This window comes from Pteropus medius, unplaced genomic scaffold (genome assembly GCF_902729225.1).
Source record: "Pteropus medius unplaced genomic scaffold, Ma_sr-lr_union100, whole genome shotgun sequence".
Classification (NCBI taxonomy): Eukaryota; Metazoa; Chordata; class Mammalia; order Chiroptera; family Pteropodidae; genus Pteropus; species Pteropus medius.
This window is the reverse complement of record NW_024349803.1, coordinates 10,700,548-10,716,458: the sequence shown is the minus strand read 5'-3', so window position 1 is coordinate 10,716,458 and position 15,911 is coordinate 10,700,548. Positions and strand designations below refer to the sequence as shown.

At 34.7% G+C, this 15,911-nt stretch overlaps 1 protein-coding gene across 3 annotated transcripts in view; it reads left to right on the top strand.

Moving 5' to 3' along the window:
• Positions 1-15,911, top strand: part of PIK3CB (phosphatidylinositol-4,5-bisphosphate 3-kinase catalytic subunit beta) — a 174,216-nt gene that overhangs the window by 92,894 nt on the left and 65,411 nt on the right. For all 3 annotated transcript variants that reach the window (XM_039837280.1, XM_039837279.1, XM_039837278.1), the window contains exons 6-8: positions 7,244-7,423; positions 10,090-10,260; positions 11,141-11,218. In XM_039837280.1, coding sequence (XP_039693214.1) covers positions 7,244-7,423; positions 10,090-10,260; positions 11,141-11,218 — 429 coding nt within the window. The remainder of the gene's footprint in view (positions 1-7,243; positions 7,424-10,089; positions 10,261-11,140; positions 11,219-15,911) is intronic.

Sequence of the window (15,911 nt, the reverse complement as noted above, 5' to 3'; positions counted from 1 at the left end):
CAAGCACACATTTACAGTTTGAATTTTGAATTAAAAATTTTTTAAAATTTAAACTAGCGTCTGTGACTTTTGCCTATCTGGTTAGACTTTTCTGTTTTGGATAAGTACCCATTCAATCTTCCCTTTATTCTACATGCCAAATATTCAGAGAGTGGAAATGTAGCTATCATATCTCTCCTTAGTCTCCATTTCTTCTGGCTTAATATTTCCCCAGGGATTAAAACAAAAAGTTCCCAGACTTTTAGATTATATAGACCAGTAAAATTATTAAATTATCAAAGGAAAATGGCATAGATGATAGAGGCTTTGTTCAACTCCTCTTGCGACCAAATCAAAGTTGTGATGGAAACATGGAGCAAGCAGCAAGCAGAGTCAGCAGGGGTCTAGATGAACAGAAGCCTTTCAACTAAGGAGAGAAGTAAGAAATCACCCTGCAACGGGAGGAGGTAGGAGGGAGCAAAGACACAAGGCTACCCGGTCCGAGCAGCTGAGTGGGACAGACACTATGGCAGTGGCAGCTGGCAGCTGTGGATATTCTTAAAGTGGCCATGTCCACAGCTGTACTTTTGCGGTGACAGACTTGCTCACTCTGAGCACCAGTACTGGTTTGGGTGTTCGGGGGGCACCAGAGACTTACAGGAGGACTCTGAGTTGTCAGAGCGAGGGCCAGAGGCTAGACTTTCTCCCAGGCAGAAGTGCCTGCTGTATCTATTGTTCCTCTTTTGAGCCCTTCTCTCTCCCAGTGTGCTGACCCAGTGCCGCCATAGTTGAGACATTATCAAACTGGATAACAGAGGTCAGGTCGTTCTGCCCAGAGGATTCCTGGAAACTCTGCCTCCCTCAACTCCCAGCCCTACCCAAGTTACATCCAACTGTGTCCTTGAAGAGTCTTGTGCCTCTTGCTGAGCAGCTCCTAGACCTACACTAGTGGCAGCTGGCCTCAGTTTCTGGCGTGGCCTTTTGAGGCAACTATAAGCACAGCCTCTGTGTATTGCTTGCTGAATCTTAATAGGTGGCCCTGGAGGGGCACAGGCTGGGGCTAAACTTGGCCTGCAGCTGAACCCCTTTCAGAACTGTGCCACTGGACACCTAATACACAAAGCCACTTTAATAAGATGGGGAAACTTAGGAGCTTTGCTTAGTACATGGAAACAGACGTAGAAAGGCAGCCAAATGGGAAGGCAAAGAAGCAGAAACCATATGAGAGAACAGAACAGAGATCCAGGAAAAATGGAGTCAAGCAATCTAACAGATGCAGAGTTCAAAACACTGGTTATCAAGATGCTCAGTGAAATTAAAGGAAGTGTAGATGAAATAGGGTGAGAATTTTAATAGGATGAGAGATAAAAAACATAAAAATGCAAATTATGAAAGGGAGCTAGTCAGAAATGAAGAACACATTATCTGAAGTGAGTGTATTAGAGGGAATCAACAGAGTGGAGGAAGAAGAGGATCGAACCACCGATAAAGAGAACGGGGAAGCCAAGGACACCCAATCAATACAGCAAGAATAAAGCCAAGAATATGATAATAATTTAAGGAGCCTATGGGACACTATTAAATGTAAAAATATCTGTGTCATAGAGGTACCTGAAGGAAGAAGAGGAAGAACAAGAAGTTGAAAACCTATTTGAAGAAATAATGATAGAAAACTTTCCTAGCCTGGTGAAGAAAATAAATATACAACCCTAGGAAGCTTAGAGAGTCCCAAAAAAGATGAACTGAAAGACGCCCTCACCAAGACATATTCTAAGTAAAATGCAAAGGTTAAATACAAAGAGAAGATCTTAAAAGCAGCAAGAGAAAAGCAGTTATTTACCTACAAGGGATCACCCATAAGACCGGAAGCTGATTTCTCAAAAGAAACTTTGCAGGACAGAAGGGCTTGGCACAAAATATTCAATGTGATAAAAACCCAGGATCTACAACCAAGAATACTTTATCCAGCAAAGCTATCATTTAGAGTTGAAGGACAATTAAAGAGCTTCCCAGACCACAAAAAAAAAAAAAAGAAAAAAGCTAAAGGAATTTATCACCAAGCCAGTATTACACGAAATGTTGGAGGGACTTCTTTAAGAAGAAAAAACGTAGAAAAACAGGAATAAAGAATGGTAATAACTACATTCCTGTCAAGAAGTACCTCAAATGGAAAAGAATTAAGTACTCCAACCAAAAGATAGAGTGGCCGAATGGATAAGAAAACAAGACTTCTACATATGCTACTTAGAAGAGACTCACTTCAGATTAAAAGATACAGACTATAAAGAAGGGGATGGAAAAAATTACTGCCTTGATGGACCTAGAGGGTATTGTAAGTAAAGTAAGTCAGATAGAGAAAGACAAATACTACATAATTTCACATATATGTGGAATCTAAAGAACAGAATAAACAATAACAACAACAAAAATGGAAAGAAATTCTTAGCTACAGAGAATATTTTGAGGGATACAAGACAGGAGGTGGGTTGTTGGAGGACCGTGAAAAAGGGCATAGGGATTAAGAAGTACAAATGGATAGTTACAAAATAGTCGTGGAGAGATAAAGTATAGCATAAGGAAAATAGTCAACAATGTTGTAATAAATATGTAAGGGGAAATAGGTATTAGATTTAGTGGGATGAGCTCTTTTTGAGATATATATTTCTAATCACTATGCTGTACAACTGAAAGTAATATATTATTGTATGCCAACTATAATTGAAAAAAACTCATTAAATTGTACAGTATAAATATGAGCAGCTAATTGAATCTTGAATGAAATATAATTATCTGTTATATTTCAATAAAGTTGTAAAAAAAAGTACAAACTTTCATTTATGAGACAAATTAGTTCTGGGGATATAATGTATAGCACAGTGATTATAGTTAATAATACCATATTACATGGTTGAAAGTTGCTCAGGGAGTAGATCTTAAATGATCTCACCACAAAAAAAGAAATAGTAATTATATGAGGTGATAGAGGTAGATGTTAACTAAAGCTATTACGGTAATCATTTTGCAACATATCAAATCAACACATTGTACACCTTAAACTTCCACAGCGTTATATGTCAGTTATATCTTTAATAAGATGTAAACATTATCTTGCTGACAAGCAAGGTAACAGAATATATGGTTTTTCTTTAGTAGCATTCTGGTGTCTTATCTCTATTTTTTTAATGTTGAGAGTTAGTTTTGAGCGTAGTAGCACTAAACTCTAGGATCTTATGTCTGGTCCCTGCCTTCATGGGCGTGGTGAGACAGTTGCAACAGCAGCAGTGGTTGCTTTCTGTTCCCTGGATTGCAGCCTGGTGGTCTGTCTTCAACCTAGAAGTCCCAGTGCCACCACAGACTGCCACAGGACCCCACCTGCACAGCCTCTGGTTCCCATCTTGCTGCCTGTGGCAGAGATCAAAGCAGTCTCAGGTCATACTCAGGTCATTTGTTCTGGAAGAGTTTGGAAGCCCCACCTGATGTTCACTTCTCTTTCCCTTTCAACAATTTTGTAATCACCTAATTCCTAGTATTAATTGCTTTTTTGCTTAAATTGCTAGATTTTTGAATCACTGAATGCTGAATGGTTCAGAAGATTTTTTTTAGTGTTCGTTGTTTATATCTCACAATTGGATTGTTATTGGAGAATATGTTCTGTATGATATCGAATCTTTGGTATTTGTAAAAGCTAGATTTGTGTTCTAGCATGTGGGCAATTTTATTAAATTCTGTATATTCTAAAATTTATTAAAGAATTATAGGAAGTCAAAGTATACAGCTTTTTATTGAGGCAAGTAAGACTAAATTTGGATTTATAAATCCAGAACCATAATTTATTATCAGCACTATTTTATAAGTAAATAAAAGTTTACCAGCAAAAATATAGAAATGACAGAATTAGAATAAAGGACGTTTGGCAACCATCATATATGCATTTTCTCTTTTGCCCCTCCCATTTCTACAAAATTCTCATTTGGCCATTTCATCATCACTGCTGATGACCAACATTGGAAAAGCAGCATGTGAACACTAAAGTAAAAATGACATGAAATGTAACAAGGTATTCATTTAGGTTAAAAATAATTTTCCAGACTTTGTAGGCAGCAATTTCTGTGAAAAATATGCAGAGCTTTAGATGACTACATGGTCCATATCAGCCATCTGTAGAACATGGCTCTTAAGCAAGGTAAATATGGAACTATTGTGTCTCAGTTTTACAAAACAGTAGTCGCAGTGGCCAGATAATAGATGCATTATTTTTTATTTCAAGAATCATTGTAAAGAATACTGATAAACCCAAGCAGCACTTTTAAACTTGTTTTTTACCTTAGCCAGAATAAGATGTATGAAATAATTCTATCAACAAAGGGAGGGGCAATTTGAAATAGTCTCCTGTGTGTTAGGGGATGGAGGGAGGAAAAAGAAATGAAGAGTATTTTTTGGGGGGTGGAGGGGAATTCCAGAGACTGTATCAGAAGCATGAGCAGAAATTGAGGAACATGAAGCATGTAGGGTAAAACTCTCAAGAATAAGTATTTCCTCTCCTGAGTAGTTATTATCTGAATAACCACAGTTGTGATGATATAGACATAGTCACCAATGAATTGTATTCCCCCCTGCTCCCACCTGTATACCCAGCGTATTTGTTCCCACCCATATCCCCAGTGTATTTGTTAGATAGTCTCGTAAAAGATGTAATATTTTCTGAAGTATATGAAAGTGGTGTTGGAAAACTACTTGAAATATAGGAAGAACCAGTCAAGTTGAATTCTGATCAAATCAGTTCAGTTAACAGTTTGTGTGGAGAAAATGAACAGAGGTGATGATGACTCACTACTATGTCTTTACAAGACATAAATTTAATTATCCAGGGATTAAGATAGGCCTTTGGAGAAAAGATTGGAGCTCTTGGTACTATATACAATTCCATTATATAAATTCTATTGTTATTTTGATTGCATCTTGCTCAAAGCTGGTGAGGATGACTCTTTTCACATTTATGAAACATTTGTACTTCTGTTATGTTTGTTTATTTTTTTATTGATTTGTAGACGTTCTTGACATTTTGAGGCTAGTGATTCTTTGTCATTAATATGTTAATTCTTCCAATATGTGGCTTATCTTTTCATTCTTTGTTTTGTTTTATTTTGCTTACTTTTTTATCCTTAAATTCTAGTCATGTTCATATTTCCTTATTTGTCATACATGTATATACATGTATACACACAGTAGATCAAATTCAACATTGCTGTTGCATAGACTAATGCTGACTTATGTATTTCCATTGCATACACACACACACACATACATACATACACATACACCTAGGAGTAGAATTAGTCAGGTGTATGTGCATAATCGGTTTTTAATAGATACTCCAAATTGTTTTTTAAATTTACATTCCTAACAATAGTATTTTGAGAGGTTGGTTTCTCTACATCTTTGCTAATGCTTGATATTGTCAGTCTTTTAAAATCTTTTTAAATTTGCCGTTTTCTTTTATATTGAATTTAAAATTTTATGTAACATGTTGTATTCCTTGTTCTCTTTGAGTTTTCCTCAGATATACTTGCTCTTTATTCATTTTCAAGCTGCTTTTAATTCTTGAAAAACATTAACCATACTTGCTTCATTTTCTGACTTAATACCTGCAGTTTCTCAAGTGCAGTTGTATTTTCTATAGGTTCTTGCTATCTGATAATGAGATTGTCCTTTAGGTTTGTATTTCTGAAGAGTTTATGTGTAAAATAGAGTAGATAGGGATCACAGAATAATTTATATAAAGGAGCCTGGCCTTTATCATTCAGACCTGTGCTATTTAATATGGTAGCCACTAGCCACATGTGTATATTTAATTTTATTTAAAAATTCAGTTCTGCACAGTAGCCACATAATCAAGTTCTCAAGAGCCAATTGCAGCTAATGGTTATTGTATTGGACAGCACAGAATAGATTATTTATATTATTAAAGAAAGTTCTATTTGGTACCACTGCTTTAGAGAATTATGACCATTTGCGTTATGTTAAAAAATAGTATATCTCTTTGGGGCTCTCCTTTTAAAGATAGATTACTTTCTAACCTGGGTGAAGAGTTGTTTTGAGGTGGATAGTGCAAGAGGTAGGGAAATCAAATCAGAAGCTATGTTGCTCTTTAGGAGAGATCTAAAGAATCATTGAAGAGAGTTGAGGGAGAAGAGAGCATTCATTACTAGAAATGGAAAGAAGGTGACAATTGGCAACCTTTAGTATATAGATCATTGGTATCTTATTGGGAGATGAGGTGGGGGAGAAAAGGAGAATGATGTGACTTCTCAAGTGACTCTGTGGATCTTAGCTCCTGTGCTTTGATGCACATGGCACAAACTCATATAGAATATAGAAGAGAAAAGAGTAAAAATACTGGAGAAAGTACATTGGAAGACCCAGTAGGTTTAGGTTTTAAAAGTTTGAATTTGTGATACTTTGTGGTAAAGGGAGGTCACTTAAGTTAATTTTGTGGAAAATATTGCAAAATCAATTTAGGTCAATATAGAGAATTTTCTAATAACTATAATTGCCCAAAGCAGTAGTTGGTTGCCTTGGGAAATAGTGAGCTTTCTTAAATCTTTGATATATGATCATATGGTGGGAAATTATTCTGCTGGATTATCAGAGGATTCAGGTATTATTAAATAATCTTTAATTTCTGTACCTTTGAGATTTATGATGAATGAATTTAATAATATTCCATCTCAACTATATCTTCATTTTTCAACAATTAAAATTTCTTCATTTCTTTTAACATGTTTGTAAAATCAGACAGAATTGTTAATTTATGGGTTAATTGGTATAAAGTATAGATCTCTTCTTACCAGTAACAACATATAATTTTTTACTTAATACAGACTGAACAACTACAGGTTTTTTTTGTTTTAAACTTTTTGAAAGAAAGATATTTACTGGGAAAATGCATGTGATAAACTACCTGATGAGGAACTTTAAATATTAGTAATCTTTAGTTAAATATTAATGTGACCTGTGAAAACAGTGGTACTTGGTGTAGCGTAAGATGAATTACAGATTATCAGAAATCTTAACAAAGTTGACATGGGCACATTTTTATTTAGAAAATAGGAAAATTTATTGGATTGTTGAGTGTAAAGGACATACATATGTAAAAATTATGTATGGCTGTTTAAATGTAGTAGTGTAAGTACACATACAAAGAGTGATTTTTTTTTTTTAGCACAAATATAAAATTGCTTCTTTTTTCTACCCCCTTCTTTAGGATGTGTTTAGTTTTCAAGTATCTCCTAATATGAATCCTATCAAGGTAAATGAATTGGCAATCCAAAAACGTTTGACTATTCATGGGAAAGAAGATGAAGTTAGCCCCTGTGACTATGTGTTGCAAGTCAGTGGGAGAGTAGAATATGTGTTTGGTGATCACCCACTAATTCAGTTCCAGGTATGTGTATTAACTATTATTTTACGAGAGAAGCGTGTGTGTATATATTTAACAATTTAAATTTCTGGTAAAAAAAAAATGTTACTACAGTAGAACATTTGGAACCTAGAGGATATTATACAGAATTAAATAACAGATGTCCATAATCCTACCTACTTCTAGGATAACCATTGTTAACATTTTGGCATGTTTTTGTCATTTTATTTGAAGTTATATGTTTTTTTGGTCATAATGATATATGTTTATGTATGTGTCTATTATATATGTTTATGTATGTGTCTATTTATAATGCTTTCATTCTGCTTTTTGATTGTTTTAGTGTTATAATGTTGTATATTATGAATTCTTAATACAATTTGTTAAGTGCACAGCTTTGGGAGTTGTGGCATTCTGATAGTAAGTGCTTGAAACAGTAGCACGTGAGAGGAAGAAGGAAGTTGGAAAGTGCTCAACGGGAGCATAGAAATACTGATTTCTTCCCTTCATGTTCTGCTATCTTTTAAGTAGCCTCCTGCTTCTTTAACACTTTCATCGTACCTTGATAAGGGAAAGGTATATTATTTTTCTACTGTTTCATTATATAAACATAATGATTTAGATATGAAATATTCTGGGGGAAGTAAAATAAAATATTTTGACTAAATAGACATTAATTGAATTGTATAAAAACTTATTTGTGATTATCAGTTAACTAGGTAAAGTAATATAAATTTTCACTGTGTATTAGAAAACTTTTCAATTTCACTCTAATATTTATATGTATACTCTCCCTTCCCCTACCTTTTTTTGTTACTTCCAATGTGTTAGGAATTATGTAAACATAGATATGACCATTCTCAAAAGCTTGCCTTAATCTTTGAGATATTTATTACCATTTAAACATGAATTCTTTGATTATATGCTTTATGGAAGGCACTTAAGTGCCTCAGATTATTTTTAGAGTAAAGTGGAGTTTAAATAAGATATGTACAGTACAATACCTCTTTCTCTACCATTAAGTATGCTATTTAAAGGGTAGGATCCTGGCTTTGCCTTCAAAGGACTTGAAGATATATTTGTTGAAATTACATTTGGAGACAAAAAATGGTCATTACATAAAGAATAATAGGCTAAGTGCCAAGTTGTATAAATAGATAAAGAGTAACAAGATTTTAGAAAAAATATGTGATTATTTTTATTTGTGATTTTTGTTATTTTGTTTTATTTTAAGAAAGAGGAGTACAGGCATGCCAAATATTAAGTGATGTTTGAGAACAAGAAGCTGTGATTTGTTAGCAGATAACAGGGAATTTTACACCTTTGTTTTCAGAGTTTTGGTGTGTCTCTTAATTCTTGTGCTTTAGCAGGTAGAGAGTCTAACAGGAGTGATAACTTCTGTGTATAGCTTTGGGAGTTGTGGCATTCTGATAGTAAGTGCTTGAAACAGTAGCGCGTGAGGGGAAGAAGGAAGTTGGAAAGTGCTCAATGGGAGCATAGAAATACTGATTTCTTCCCTTCATGTTCTGCTATCTTTTAAGTAGCCTCCTGCTTCTTTAACACTTTTATCGTACCTTGATAAGGGAAAGGTATATTATTTTTCCAAACACTAGAATTGGTTATTATAAAGAAAACTAAAGGCATGCATACGTTTTTGTACAAAGTCACATGAGACAATATATAAATGTAGGCAAAGGAATGTAAAGGACATGGAATAATATCTCCTATTGAAAAGTTTTGAATCAATATATTTATCACAGTATCATTTAACTGCCACTTGTCGGCCAGTTTGGAAATTTTTTTTAATTTCAAAAAATATATTTTAGTGGTTCTGAATTGAATATAATACATGGAATTACACTTCATAATTGTATAGGAAGGTTATTCTTTTGAGTAATACATTTGATTTCTATTCAATTTGTTAGGAATCTTTGGTAATGTGAATAACCACCCCCTTTATTATATGCCTCTGGAGAGTCATTCCGGTTTCATAGAAATAAAACAGAGCACTAAACTGGGGTGGCCGGTAGGTTTTTTTCTGGAGAGACAGTAAGGTTGCCTGGAGCCCTGTGCTGAAAAGATACAAGGTCTACCTCAAGGATCCGTGGGAAAGTATGAGTTGGCCACTCGAGGACTTAAGAAATGGTCACATGTGTACTACACGTCCACCTTTCCTGACTGACTGAGGAAAGCTTGCACTGTGATATCCATCTATGATGATAAAGCCTGTCCCTGAAAGATGTGCTGATTGGTCAAACTCTCAGGTATTAAGTCCAGAGAAGAGAAGACAAAACATCTAGTCTGAGGCACATATTATTACTTCAAGGGTTAGCAAATAAACAACAACAAAAGCAGTTAGGCAGGTGGATTTAAATCTAGGTTTTAAAGATACTAGGTCTATAACTTAATCCTGATTTTTGTTCTTTAATCTATTAAATGGGGGATAATCTCACAGTTTTTATGAAGATTAGCTATAACATATAAGAAGTATCTAGCTCAGTTCTTATGTCCTTAGATGTTCAGTTAATGGTAGCTTTTTATGTTGTGATTTTAATTCCTTGTATTCTTGACATCAAGTTAAGATGTACTTTCATAGTGCATTTGGTATAGTGTTATTCACCTTAATTTTATTCTTCTATTGATTTAAGTATTTGCTTGAATATCCTTATCTTATTTCTTGCCGCTGTTAGTATATCCGAAACTGTGTAATGAACAGGACCTTGCCGCATTTTATACTTGTGGAATGTTGCAAGATCAAAAAGATGTATGAACAGGAAATGATTGCCATAGAGGCTGCCATAAATCGAAATTCATCTAACCTTCCTCTTCCTTTACCACCAAAGAAAACTCGAATTATTTCTGTAAGTTTCATGTGTGAACTTTTGACAATCGCAAAAGGCATGTGATTTTGTTAGGTTGTATGCTTAAGTCTCACATATTTTCTTTGCTTGCTTCCTCTTCTGTGAAAACCAGTGCATATTTGCCAAAGATCCATCACCATTTATTAATAATTATCTGTCTAGCTACCGTCATTTTCCCTTACTCAAGCTACCTGTAAATGTAAATATGCCTTTATATTTTTGGTGATCTTTTGGCGCCAAAGCAAAACACCATTAAATTAGAGATTTTTTGAGTTTAGAGCCAACCATAGGACTTCAATGAGCAATTTGAGACATTGTGATAGAAAAGGTAGATATGCAGAAATTGTTAATTTACTGGTATATTTCATTTCTATCAGCTTAGCTATGATAGTGTTTGTGTTATAATTTGTCTGTCTTATTGAATACTTTTAGACTTTAAGTGTATCAAAGGCACCATTTTTTCAAGAATGCAATACATTTGTATAAAGCAAATTTTAAGTTTGTGTTCAAGGGAACAATTAACATTTAAAAAAAGTTATTCAGTCTTAACAAATTGTATGTTTAGCCATTCCTTGATAATTAAGATATTATCTGTATATTAATTTAAATGATCTATTTCTAATTTATTCAAAGCTGTTTGTTTTTGGTATTTACTTTAGTAAATCTCTTAGCAGTATTTGAATGCTGCCTGTATTTTGCCATGAGAACTAAGTGCTAGTGGTCATGATGCTTAATTTAATATTTGTGACTTTCAGTTGTTAGTTTGGAGGTCTGTTGTCATTATTTTGCCAGTGGACATGAGAAGTAATAAGATGATTTCATTGCTAGCATAAAATATTCATGTTTATTAAAATACTTTGTATTTATTTCATTCTTACAGCATGTTTGGGAAAATAACAACCCTTTCCAAATTATCTTGGTTAAGGGAAGTAAACTTAACACAGAAGAAACTGTAAAAGTGAGTACTTGCTAAGATTTGAATTTGTTATCTGCTTCATTATTTGAATAACTTACTGATATGCTCAATGAATGCAACATTGGAGATTAAATTTTACCTAGTTCGGTCAATTACATGAGCTAGAAATATGGCAATTTATTATAAGACAATTAAGAATTTTTGTTTTAAAGTGTTCTTTGAATAGTTGGTGATGTACCAGACAGAATGACATTTTCAAGTATATATTATGTAAAAGACATTGCCCGAGATCAGGAATTTAGCAAGTGAAATTTAAAGTGAAACTATAGGTCACATGTTTGTATGCAAGCTTACTCTCCTTTCTCAGCCTTGCTTAGAGCTGCACCCAGCCTCCTCTCTGAGCCTTTTTTTTTTCTTTTAAACTTGCTGAACACAGAAAATGTAATACCATTTCCTGGAAGAAAATAGATGACTACATTATAGACCACAAGTTGTTAACACATAGAGATTTATTGCACAACCTCATACAATTAAGTGAAGGCTTAACAAGGCATTTTGTCTCAAAGTATAAAGCATGCATTTTCTCCTATTTTGCTTGGCAGGAAATTAAGTGAATAGTTTTGTGATCTAAGAAAGAGATTCAGTTAGTTTGAGATGTTTGCTGGCATGGAGATATATTCAGGAACACCTTGCCAAAGATTACCAATGGCTTGCTTTTGTAAATGGACATTAAAGATTCTTTGGGTAGCTGTCATTAAAATAAGGGCTTTTTTACTCTTATAGTCTCAGCTAGATTTGAATTTTTAATGAGCATGCTTATGCTAATTAGCCTTCATTTTCTATTTTAGCGGTAATTTTACTTTTTCCTTTAATTAAAAATTTTCTTATTAATTTTTTTCCAGTTGCAAAAGTATGACTTTGTTGCAACAGATAAAAAAAAGTCCAAACATAAACAAGAGAAAAAAACTACTGATCCCTCTTACCCATTTCTCTGTGATCATATGGGATTTAAGGTTACTGAGTGACCTCCATATTTATACAAATATATATAAACATATGGTTTAGTGATTGAAGGAGTTTGGTTTTGTTCATTTCGTTGATTGGTTGGTTGGTTAAACAAAAAGTGATATTATATACATTATTCTAGAACTTGATTTATTTGATTTATTTATTTTATAGTACATCTTGGACAGTCATAAGTATTCAATAGAGTTTCTTGATATTATATTCCTAAAGGCAGAAGTCACATATAGGCAGATCTATCTTCAAGTCATATGGAGTAGTTTTTATATATATATTTTTTATATAGCATTACATATTATGTCTTTGTCAGTGACATTTTATTCCCATAGTATACATCATTAAGACCACTAGTTCTTAGGCCTTCAGACTCACACTAGAGCTAAACTATCGACTCTTCTGGGTCTCCAGTTTACTAACTAACCCTGCATACCACAGGAGACGACCAACTCTATGATCATGTGAGGCAATTCCTTAAATAAATGTGTCTGCATGTGCATGTCTATGTGCACATGTGCACACACACACACACACACATACACACACACACACATCCTATTGGTTCTGTTTGTTTCTCTGGAGAATCCTGACTGATACATCTACTCTCATTGCTTCATATTTAACATCATATCGAAGGTCTTAGCCAAAAAAAATTTTGGAAAGAAGAAAAGTTGCACACCCCTATTTTTTTTCTTCAGATTTTTTTTCAGCATTGTACTAGAGTTCCTAACCTGTGCAGCACTTACACAAAATATGGTGTATCTATAAGAAAACCATATCATAATTACATTAACTTACTTACATTCAACTATATAACCCCACTGGAAAAAGGGTTGGCAAGGTGAGACTACAGAACTAGATGATGTGGAATGAGGGTATACATCATTAAGACCTCTTGTGTAGTTCCTGTTAAAGGCTGGCAGGCTCCAGACCCAGGAAGAGCTGTTGGTTCAGCTCTACTCTGAAGGTAGGAGAAAAGCTGTTAATCAGACAGGCCTTTCTTACTCAGAGAAAGGTCAGCTTTTTTGTTCTATTTAGTTCTTCAACAGATTGTATTGGGGCTACCCACGTTATGGAAAGCAATCTGCTTTAGTCAGTCTTTCATTTAAATGTTTATCTTATCTAAAAACTCACAGGAACACCCAGAATATCTGGACATCCCAAGGCCTAATCAAGTTGACATATGAACCATCACAGTAGATGTCCTTATTTTCTTCTTAATCTTAAAAGAAACCATTCAGTCTTTCAAGTTAAAGTATAATGTTAGTTGTAGGTTTTTGTAAATGCCCTTTATTCAAGAAATTCTCTTCTTTTTCTACTTTGCCGAGAGTTTTTATCTGGTAAGGCAGCAGTCTCCAACCTTTTTGGCACCAGGCACCAGTGCTCCTATGGAATCTGAAGCCTGATCATCTGAAGTGGAGCTGAGGTGGCAGTGCTAGTGCTGGGGAGTGGCTGCAAATACAGATGAAATTTCACTTGATCACTTGCCCCTCACCTCCTGCTATGCGGCCCAGTTGGCTGGGGATTGCTGTCAGTTACTAGTGGCATCTTTCAGGTCCTGGCAATGTGGTTCTTTTCATTTTTAAATCTAGAAATGGAGAATTTCTCAAGTATCAGATCCTTCTCACTCTTCGAATCTATTGCCAGGAAGAGCTCTGTCCCATTTATGGGCTCATGGGTCAGACCGCTGAAAGATAATCTTTCCTTAAAGTAAGCTATGTCATATAGTATAACCTAATCTTGGAAGTGAGATCTGTTATACTCACAGTCTCAGAGATCTTACATGGCACATGGTTCTCTGGAGTCTGTAATGAAAATCCTAGCTGTTAAACGAAGATTCGCTACTCTGCCTGGCAGGCACTTGAATGTTTTTCAACACTATAAGAGTGCTTAGAATTCTATAACATACACCTTTCCTGGTCATTCTTTTCCCGACCTTGTGATATCTCACTTTTCTGTTGTGCATCTTAATATTCAGCAGAAGCCTGAACTCAGTACTGCCTAAAATCTAGAAGATAGTGTTAGTGTAGTCAGAAAGCACTCAAAAAGCTATCTAGTTATAGCCGTAGTGGAAAAGGGGTCTTCTAACTCTCATAGAAAGTGAAGTTCTCCCCATTTTTTCTCTTTCTTTTTTGTTTCCTATTCTTTTCTTTGTTCTCATTTGCCCCAGTCCCTAAGAAGTCCCGTGGCAGCAGCAACAGCAGTGGGGACAGGCTTAAAATGCAAAGATGAACCTTTCTCTCTGATTAAAGGAGTTGTAGTCTCCAGAGAATGGGGTAAATCCTCATTGACTCTCCCCACCCCCCATTTTCGTCCTGCTCTTTGGCATAGCTGCAGAAAGTATGGGTGAATAAAGCCTCAGCTTTCTGGCAGAGTGTCAAGAAAAGGGGAGTCCCAGGCAACATAAAAATACTTGGGTGATTGCAGAGTGGGCGGAGCTTGGGACAGCTACCCCTTAAGGTTGTTTATGCTTATATGTTTATTCCTGAGCAGTACAAGTGGATCTGAGTCTTAACCACCTACATACTTTGTGAACTGAACTGTGGCGTAAATTACCACAGAGATCTTCGACTGGTCACTGTATGATGCACATGTAGGATAGAGGCAAATAGCCCCACAAAGGATTTGAAAACTGAACTGATATTGGAATCACAGCGTACAGAAGGCTTTTTGGAATTTACAGCCTAAACCTAGTTATTGTTGCTTAAAACAAACATATAAACATTTTCTGTAGGATATAAATAAAACCAAGAGTCATATAACATAATGATCAAAGTGTCTAGGATACAATTTAAAATTAATTGGCATGTAAACCAGGAAAATCTCAAGTTTTATGTATAATGATAACCAACAGATATCAATGCTGAGATGACATAGATTTCGGAATTATCTGACAAAGATATTAAAACAGTTATTATAAAAAATGCTCCAACAACTAAGGGCAAACATAGTTAAAAGGAATGGAAAAATAGAAAGTCTCAAGTATGAAATAGAAGATATAAGGAGGAATTAAATGGTAAATTTAGGAATGAAAAATAAAATAACTCACTGAATGGATTCAATAGTGGAATGGTAAGGAAAAAGGAATGAGTCAGTGAACTTGAAGATTAATCAATAAAAAATTACCAGTTTGGACAAAAAAGAGAAAAAATGAATGGGAGAGAAGAAATCTGCAGAGGCTATGACAATATCAGAAGGCCTAACATTTGTGTAATCTGAATCCCAGAAAAAAAGAGTGCAGTTCAGAAAAACTGTTTAAAAGAAATTATCACTGGGAGCAGTCCAAAGTTGTTGAAAGATATAAATATTATAACAGATTCAAGAAGTTTAGTGAATCCCAAACAGATAAACCCAGAAAATTCCAAGCCCAGATCCATCACATATCACACTTATTAGTCATAAATCATAACACCTCATAGCCTAGTTATATGGTCTCAGCACTCCTAACCTGTTAAATATATATAACTGGAGGAAAGAAATTGTAACTTAATCTTTTAAAATTCTTATTTTAGTGTCTAGACTTTAAATAAATATTTGTGCAATGAGTTAATACATTTTAATTTAATATCCGTAGCATCTTTGTATACTTAGATAAAGGTAGCACACAAACATATGACATCTCCGTCTTCCGCAAATCAGAACAAATCTGCCTCTTTACAAAGTGATTTACTTCATGAAACCATGAGAATTCAGCCTATTCATGCTACTGTTTTGT